This window comes from Echiichthys vipera (assembly GCF_963691815.1).
Source record: "Echiichthys vipera genome assembly, chromosome: 1".
NCBI classification, from domain to species: Eukaryota; Metazoa; Chordata; class Actinopteri; order Perciformes; family Trachinidae; genus Echiichthys; species Echiichthys vipera.
Genome location: NC_139826.1, coordinates 41892277 through 41902276, shown reverse-complemented (window position 1 = coordinate 41902276; position 10000 = coordinate 41892277). Strand labels below are relative to the sequence as shown.

Sequence of the window (10000 nt, the reverse complement as noted above, 5' to 3'; positions counted from 1 at the left end):
TAACACACGTTTATGCTCCTAGAGGACACTTTAACACACGTTTATGCTCCTAGAGGAAACTTTAGCACACGTTTATGCTCCTAGAGGACACTTTAACACACGTTTATGCTCCTAGAGGACACTTTAACACACGTTTAGGCTCCTAGAGGACACTTTAGCACACGTTTATGCTCCTAGAGGACACTTTAACACACGTTTAGGCTCCTAGAGGACACTTTAACACACGTTTATGCTCCTAGAGGACACTTTAGCACACGTTTATGCTCCTAGAGGACACTTTAACACACGTTTATGCTCCTAGAGGACACTTTAGCACACGTTTATGCTCCTAGAGGACACTTTAACACACGTTTATGCTCCTAGAGGACACTTTAGCACACGTTTATGCTCCTAGAGGACACTTTAACACACGTTTATGCTCCTAGAGGACACTTTAGCACACGTTCATGCTCCTAGAGGACACTTTAACACACGTTTATGCTCCTAGAGGACACTTTAACACACGTTAATGCTCCTAGAGGGCACTTTAACACACGTTAATGCTCCTAGAGGACACTTTAACACACGTTTATGCTCCTAGAGGACACTTTAACACACGTTTATGCTCCTAGAGGACACTTTAACACACGTTTATGCTCCTAGAGGACACTTTAGCACACGTTTATGCTCCTAGAGGACACTTTAACACACGTTTATGCTCCTAGAGGACACTTTAACACACGTTTATGCTCCTAGAGGAAACTTTAGCACACGTTTATGCTCCTAGAGGACACTTTAGCACACATTTATGCTCCTAGAGGACACTTTAGCACACGTTTATGCTCCTAGAGGACACTTTAGCACACGTTTATGCTCCTAGAGGACACTTTAACACACGTTTATGCTCCTAGAGGACACTTTAGCACACGTTTATGCTCCTAGAGGACACTTTAACACACGTTTATGCTCCTAGAGGACACTTTAACACACGTTTATGCTCCTAGAGGACACTTTAGCACACGTTTATGCTCCTAGAGGACACTTTAGCACACATTTATGCTCCTAGAGGACACTTTAGCACACGTTTATGCTCCTAGAGGACACTTTAGCACACATTTATGCTCCTAGAGGACACTTTAGCACACGTTTATGCTCCTAGAGGACACTTTAACACATGTTTATGCTCCTAGAGGACACTTTAACACACGTTTATGCTCCTAGAGGACACTTTAGCACACGTTTATGCTCCTAGAGGACACTTTAACACACGTTTATGCTCCTAGAGGACACTTTAGCACACGTTTATGCTCCTAGAGGACACTTTAGCACACGTTTATGCTCCTAGAGGACACTTTAACACACGTTTATGCTCCTAGAGGACACTTTAACACACGTTTATGCTCCTAGAGGACACTTTAGCACACGTTTATGCTCCTAGAGGACACTTTAACACACGTTTATGCTCCTAGAGGACACTTTAACACACGTTTATGCTCCTAGAGGACACTTTAACACACGTTTATGCTCCTAGAGGACACTTTAGCACACGTTTATGCTCCTAGAGGACACTTTAACACACGTTTATGCTCCTAGAGGACACTTTAACACACGTTTATGCTCCTAGAGGACACTCTAACACACGTTTATGCTCCTAGAGGACACTTTAACACACGTTTATGCTCCTAGAGGACACTTTAGCACACGTTTATGCTCCTAGAGGACACTTTAGCACACGTTTATGCTCCTAGAGGACACTTTAACACACGTTTATGCTCCTAGAGGACACTTTAACACACGTTTATGCTCCTAGAGGACACTTTAACACACGTTTATGCTCCTAGAGGACACTTTAGCACACGTTTATGCTCCTAGAGGACACTTTAGCACACGTTTATGCTCCTAGAGGACACTTTAACACACGTTTATGCTCCTAGAGGACACTTTAACACACGTTTATGCTCCTAGAGGACACTTTAACACACGTTTATGCTCCTAGAGGACGCTTTAGCACACGTTTATGCTCCTAGAGGACACTTTAACACACGTTTATGCTCCTAGAGGACACTTTAACACACGTTTAGGCTCCTAGAGGACACTTTAGCACACGTTTATGCTCCTAGAGGACACTTTAACACACGTTTAGGCTCCTAGAGGACACTTTAGCACACGTTTATGCTCCTAGAGGACACTTTAACACACGTTTATGCTCCTAGAGGACACTTTAGCACACGTTTATGCTCCTAGAGGACACTTTAACACACGTTTATGCTCCTAGAGGACACTTTAGCACACATTAAGACTCCTAGAGGACACTTTAGCACACGTTTATGCTCCTAGAGGACACTTTAGCACACGTTTATGCTCCTAGAGGACACTTTAGCACACATTTATGCTCCTAGAGGACACTTTAGCACACGTTTATGCTCCTAGAGGACACTTTAGCACACGTTTATGCTCCTAGAGGACACTTTAACACACGTTTATGCTCCTAGAGGACACTTTAGCACACGTTTATGCTCCTAGAGGACACTTTAACACACGTTTATGCTCCTAGAGAACACTTTAACACACGTTTATGCTCCTAGAGGACACTTTAACACACGTTTATGCTCCTAGAGGACACTTTAGCACACGTTTATGCTCCTAGAGGACACTTTAACACACGTTTATGCTCCTAGAGGACACTTTAACACACGTTTATGCTCCTAGAGGACACTTTAGCACACGTTTATGCTCCTAGAGGACACTTTAACACACGTTTATGCTCCTAGAGGACACTTTAGCACACGTTTATGCTCCTAGAGGACACTTTAACACACGTTTATGCTCCTAGATGACACTTTAGCACACATTAAGACTCCTAGAGGACACTTTAGCACACGTTTATGCTCCTAGAGGACACTTTAGCACACGTTTATGCTCCTAGAGGACACTTTAGCACACTTTTATGCTCCTAGAGGACACTTTAGCACACGTTTATGCTCCTAGAGGACACTTTAACACACGTTTAGGCTCCTAGAGGACACTTTAGCACACGTTTATGCTCCTAGAGGACACTTTAACACACGTTTATGCTCCTAGAGGACACTTTAGCACACGTTTATGCTCCTAGAGGACACTTTAACACACGTTTATGCTCCTAGAGGACACTTTAGCACACGTTTATGCTCCTAGAGGACACTTTAACACACGTTTATGCTCCTAGAGGACACTTTAACACACGTTTATGCTCCTAGAGGACACTTTAACACACGTTTATGCTCCTAGAGGACACTTTAGCACACGTTTATGCTCCTAGAGGACACTTTAACACACGTTTATGCTCCTAGAGGACACTTTAACACACGTTTATGCTCCTAGAGGACACTCTAACACACGTTTATGCTCCTAGAGGACACTTTAACACACGTTTATGCTCCTAGAGGACACTTTAGCACACGTTTATGCTCCTAGAGGACACTTTAACACACGTTTATGCTCCTAGAGGACACTTTAACACACGTTTATGCTCCTAGAGGACACTTTAACACACGTTTATGCTCCTAGAGGACACTTTAGCACACGTTTATGCTCCTAGAGGACACTTTAGCACACGTTTATGCTCCTAGAGGACACTTTAACACACGTTTATGCTCCTAGAGGACACTTTAACACACGTTTATGCTCCTAGAGGACACTTTAACACACGTTTATGCTCCTAGAGGACGCTTTAGCACACGTTTATGCTCCTAGAGGACACTTTAACACACGTTTATGCTCCTAGAGGACACTTTAACACACGTTTAGGCTCCTAGAGGACACTTTAGCACACGTTTATGCTCCTAGAGGACACTTTAACACACGTTTAGGCTCCTAGAGGACACTTTAGCACACGTTTATGCTCCTAGAGGACACTTTAACACACGTTTATGCTCCTAGAGGACACTTTAGCACACGTTTATGCTCCTAGAGGACACTTTAACACACGTTTATGCTCCTAGAGGACACTTTAGCACACGTTTATGCTCCTAGAGGACACTTTAACACACGTTTATGCTCCTAGAGGACACTTTAGCACACATTAAGACTCCTAGAGGACACTTTAGCACACGTTTATGCTCCTAGAGGACACTTTAGCACACGTTTATGCTCCTAGAGGACACTTTAGCACACATTTATGCTCCTAGAGGACACTTTAGCACACGTTTATGCTCCTAGAGGACACTTTAGCACACGTTTATGCTCCTAGAGGACACTTTAACACACGTTTATGCTCCTAGAGGACACTTTAGCACACGTTTATGCTCCTAGAGGACACTTTAACACACGTTTATGCTCCTAGAGAACACTTTAACACACGTTTATGCTCCTAGAGGACACTTTAACACACGTTTATGCTCCTAGAGGACACTTTAACACAGGTTTATGCTCCTAGAGGACACTTTAACACACGTTTATGCTCCTAGAGAACACTTTAACACACGTTTATGCTCCTAGAGGACACTTTAACACACGTTTATGCTCCTAGAGGACACTTTAGCACACGTTTATGCTCCTAGAGGACACTTTAACACACGTTTATGCTCCTAGAGGACACTTTAGCACACGTTTATGCTCCTAGAGGACACTTTAACACACGTTTATGCTCCTAGATGACACTTTAGCACACATTAAGACTCCTAGAGGACACTTTAGCACACGTTTATGCTCCTAGAGGACACTTTAGCACACGTTTATGCTCCTAGAGGACACTTTAGCACACTTTTATGCTCCTAGAGGACACTTTAGCACACGTTTATGCTCCTAGAGGACACTTTAACACACGTTTAGGCTCCTAGAGGACACTTTAGCACACGTTTATGCTCCTAGAGGACACTTTAACACACGTTTATGCTCCTAGAGGACACTTTAGCACACGTTTATGCTCCTAGAGGACACTTTAACACACGTTTATGCTCCTAGAGGACACTTTAGCACACGTTTATGCTCCTAGAGGACACTTTAACACACGTTTATGCTCCTAGAGGACACTTTAGCACACGTTTATGCTCCTAGAGGACACTTTAACACACGTTTATGCTCCTAGAGGACACTTTAACACACGTTTATGCTCCTAGAGGACACTTTAACACACGTTTATGCTCCTAGAGGACACTTTAACAAACGTTTATGCTCCTAGAGGACACTTTAGCACACGTTTATGCTCCTAGAGGACACTTTAGCACACGTTTATGCTCCTAGAGGACACTTTAGCACACGTTTATGCTCCTAGAGGACACTTTAGCACACGTTTATGCTCCTAGAGGACACTTTAACACACGTTTATGCTCCTAGAGGAAACTTTAACACACATTAAGACTCCTAGAGGACACTTTAGCAGACATTAAGACTCCTAGAGGAGCCTTTATGGAACATAAACATAATCATGTGAAAGCTTCCTGTGACATTAAACTAATGACGGAGCTTAATGGATTGTTCTCTTTATTTAATCCCACAATCCTTTGCTCCTCCCGAGAACAGCTGCAGCCGCCGCCGCATACATTCAGATACCACCCCCCCTCTGTGTGTGTGTGTGTGTGTGTGTGTGTGTGTGTGTGTGTGTGTGTGTGTGTGTGTGTGTGTGTGTGTGTGTGTGTGTGTGTGTGTGTGTGTGTGTGTGTGTGTGTGTGTGTGTGTGTGTGTGTGTGTGTGTGTGTGTGTGTGTGTGTGTGTGTGTGTGTGTAGATAACAGTGTTGTGTGTGTGTGTGTGTGTGTGTGTGTGTGTGTGTGTGTAGATCACAGAGTTGTGTGTGTGTGTGTGTGTGTTGTGTAGATAACAGTGTTGTGTGTGTGTGTGTGTGTGTGTGTGTGTAGATCACAGAGTTGTGTGTGTGTGTGTGTGTGTGTGTGTGTGTGTAGATCACAGAGTTGTGTGTGTGTGTGTGTGTAGATAACAGTGTTGTGTGTGTGTGTGTGTGTGTGTGTGTGTGTGTGTGTGTGTGTGTGTGTGAGTGTAGATCACGGTGTTCAGGATGGGCTCAGAGGGACAGCAGGACATAGAGATGTCCATCCTGACGGCTCTGCTCAAAGGTAAAGTCCTCACACACACATCACATGGACCTGAGACCTGATCCAGGATCAGAGGCTGGAGCTGCTGCCCCTGAGACCTGATCCAGGATCAGAGGCTGGAGCTGCTGCCCCTGAGACCTGATCCAGGATCAGAGGCTGGAGCTGCTGCCCCTGAGACCTGATCCAGGATCAGAGGCTGGAGCTGCTGCCCCTGAGACCTGATCCAGGATCAGAGGCTGGAGCTGCTGCCCCTGAGACCTGATCCAGGATCAGAGGCTGGAGCTGCTGCCCCTGAGACCTGATCCAGGACCAGAGGCTGGAGCTGCTGCCCCTGAGACCTGATCCAGGACCAGAGGCTGGAGCTGCTGCCCCTGAGACCTGATCCAGGATCAGAGGCTGGAGCTGCTGCCCCTGAGACCTGATCCAGGATCAGAGGCTGGAGCTGCTGAGACCTGATCCAGGACCAGAGGCTGGAGCTGCTGCCCCTGAGACCTGATCCAGGATCAGAGGCTGGAGCTGCTGCCCCTGAGACCTGATCCAGGATCAGAGGCTGGAGCTGCTGAGACCTGATCCAGGACCAGAGGCTGGAGCTGCTGCCCCTGAGACCTGATCCAGGATCAGAGGCTGGAGCTGCTGCCCCTGAGACCTGATCCAGGATCAGAGGCTGGAGCTGCTGCCCCTGAGACCTGATCCAGGATCAGAGTCTGGAGCTGCTGCCCCTGAGACCTGATCCAGGATCAGAGGCTGGAGCTGCTGCCCCTGAGACCTGATCCAGGATCAGAGGCTGGAGCTGCTGAGACCTGATCCAGGACCAGAGGCTGGAGCTGCTGCCCCTGAGACCTGATCCAGGATCAGAGGCTGGAGCTGCTGCCCCTGAGACCGGATCCAGGATCAGAGGCTGGAGCTGCTGCCCCTGAGACCTGATCCAGGATCAGAGGCTGGAGCTGCTGAGACCTGATCCAGGACCAGAGGCTGGAGCTGCTGCCCCTGAGACCTGATCCAGGATCAGAGGCTGGAGCTGCTGCCCCTGAGACCTGATCCAGGATCAGAGGCTGGAGCTGCTGCCCCTGAGACCTGATCCAGGATCAGAGGCTGGAGCTGCTGAGACCTGATCCAGGACCAGAGGCTGGAGCTGCTGCCCCTGAGACCTGATCCAGGATCAGAGGCTGGAGCTGCTGCCCCTGAGACCTGATCCAGGATCAGAGGCTGGAGCTGCTGAGACCTGATCCAGGACCAGAGGCTGGAGCTGCTGCCCCTGAGACCTGATCCAGGATCAGAGGCTGGAGCTGCTGCCCCTGAGACCTGATCCAGGATCAGAGGCTGGAGCTGCTGCCCCTGAGACCTGATCCAGGATCAGAGTCTGGAGCTGCTGCCCCTGAGACCTGATCCAGGATCAGAGGCTGGAGCTGCTGCCCCTGAGACCTGATCCAGGATCAGAGGCTGGAGCTGCTGAGACCTGATCCAGGACCAGAGGCTGGAGCTGCTGCCCCTGAGACCTGATCCACGATCAGAGGCTGGAGCTGCTGCCCCTGAGACCGGATCCAGGATCAGAGGCTGGAGCTGCTGCCCCTGAGACCTGATCCAGGATCAGAGGCTGGAGCTGCTGAGACCTGATCCAGGACCAGAGGCTGGAGCTGCTGCCCCTGAGACCTGATCCAGGATCAGAGGCTGGAGCTGCTGCCCCTGAGACCTGATCCAGGATCAGAGGCTGGAGCTGCTGCCCCTGAGACCTGATCCAGGATCAGAGTCTGGAGCTGCTGCCCCTGAGACCTGATCCAGGATCAGAGGCTGGAGCTGCTGCCCCTGAGACCTGATCCAGGATCAGAGGCTGGAGCTGCTGAGACCTGATCCAGGACCAGAGGCTGGAGCTGCTGCCCCTGAGACCTGATCCAGGATCAGAGGCTGGAGCTGCTGCCCCTGAGACCGGATCCAGGATCAGAGGCTGGAGCTGCTGCCCCTGAGACCTGATCCAGGATCAGAGGCTGGAGCTGCTGCCCCTGAGACCTGATCCAGGATCAGAGGCTGGAGCTGCTGCCCCTGAGACCTGATCCAGGATCAGAGGCTGGAGCTGCTGCCCCTGAGACCTGATCCAGGATCAGAGGCTGGAGCTGCTGCCCCTGAGACCTGATCCAGGATCAGAGGTTTCCTGTGTTTGCTGATTTCAGGGACGAACGCGTCGGCGTCCGATCAGCTGAGTTTGGCTCTGGCCTGGAACAGAGTGGACATCGCTCGCAGCCAGATCTTTGTGTACGGACGCCACTGGCCCGTGAGTCACAGCTCTAATCTCTAATTATACGTCTGTAATCTATAATCTATAATCTATAATCTATAATCTATAATCTATAATCTATAATCTATAATCTATAATCTATAATCTATAATCTATAATCTATAATCTATAATCTATAATCCATACATACATGTATGATCAGTGCAGCACTGGTTCACATGTTTAGTGTTTCTGTCTGTGCGTCGTCTCTGCAGTCGGTGGGCTCCTCGTCCACTGAGCGCCCCAAAAGTCCTGGGGTCCAGAGAGCAGCAGGAGCAGGAGCAGGAGCAGGACCAGGACTAGGAGCAGGACCAGGACCAGGACCAGGACCAGGACCAGGAGGAGGACCAGGAGCAGGAGGAGGGAAAGGCAAAGCTCGGGGCAAGAAAGGGAAAGGAGGCAAGACCAAACCTGAGCCTCCTCAAGAGACGGACCCCAGGAAACTGGAGCTGCTCAACTGGGTGAGAACGGGCCTCAGGGTCCCCCCCCCCCCCCCACGATGATGGTGATGATGAAGATGATGGTGATGATGATGATGATGATGATGAAGATGACGGTGGCGGTCTGGTCCCCAGGTGAACTCTCTGGAGCAGGCCATGATGGACGCTCTGGTGCTGGACAGAGTGGACTTTGTGAAGCTGCTGATCGAGAACGGAGTGAACATCCATCACTTCCTGACCATCCCGCGCCTGGAGGAGCTCTACAACACGGTGAGACACGCCCCCCCCCCCCCCCACGCCATACACACACGTTTATATAAGTATATATATATAAACACACAGATATAACATACAAACAATGTCAGGACCGGCTCGAGGCCGTGGCAAACATGGAGACCACACATGGCGTCCTCTGTCTTTCAGCACGTTCAGACGTGATTTCACTTGTTTGAATCACTTTTCCAACCGCTGCTGCACGGGGGGGGGGGGGCAGTGAGGGTGAGGGGCCCGGGTGTGAGGGGCCGGGCGGGTGTGAGGGGCCCGGGGTGTGAGGGGCCCGGGTGTGAGGGGCCCAGGGTGTGAGGGGCCCAGGGTGTGAGGGGCCCAGGGTGTGAGGGGCCCAGGGTGTGAGGGGCCCGGGGTGTGAGGGGCCGGGCGGGTGTGGGGAGACTCTCAAACCCCCGGCTGAGCGCCGCGGTGTTGGAGTTGACCCCGGTGGACCAGAGGGTGGCCTCCTTACGCCTGCGGGTGGTGGGGGGGGGGCTCTGACTGTTGTTGGTGCAGATGCAGCGAACAGCAGTTCAGAGTCTGGGGCCTTCTTGGAGACCCTGAATGGAGTCCTGCATGGGGCTCCAGTAGGGGACTCCAGAGTCCTGCTGGGAGACTTCAACGCCCACGTGGGCAACGATGGAGACACCTGGAGAGGCTGATTGGGAGGAACGGCCTCCCTGATCTAAACCCCAGCGTCTGGTGTCAGACTTGTGTGCTGGTCCTGGATCCTCTTTAACAAACACCATGTTGGAACAGAAGGAGGCTCAGAAGTGGACCTGGTTCCAGAGCACACTAGGCCAAAGGTCCAGGATCCAGTCTGTGATGGTCTCATCTGATCTGAGGCCGGATGTTTTGGACACTCGGGTGAAGAGAGGGGCAGAGCTGTCAGCTGATCACCATCTGGGGATGAGTGGGTCAGAGGACGGGGAAGGTTCTGGACAGACCGGGTAAACCCAAACCAGTAGTGCGGGTGAACTGGGACCGTCTGGAGGAGGCCCCTGTCCCAGAGACCTT

General features: G+C 50.0%; 1 protein-coding gene across 1 annotated transcript in view; it reads left to right on the top strand.

Moving 5' to 3' along the window:
- LOC310952387 (transient receptor potential cation channel subfamily M member 1-like) overlaps positions 1 to 10000 on the top strand; it is a gene marked incomplete at both ends in the record, with an annotated part of 46488 nt that overhangs the window by 12475 nt on the left and 24013 nt on the right. The window contains 5 exons of the mRNA XM_083920992.1: positions 5956 to 6028; positions 8173 to 8273; positions 8492 to 8563; positions 8621 to 8737; positions 8852 to 8986. Of these exons, the coding sequence (XP_083777118.1) occupies positions 5956 to 6028; positions 8173 to 8273; positions 8492 to 8563; positions 8621 to 8737; positions 8852 to 8986 (498 nt within the window). The remainder of the gene's footprint in view (positions 1 to 5955; positions 6029 to 8172; positions 8274 to 8491; positions 8564 to 8620; positions 8738 to 8851; positions 8987 to 10000) is intronic.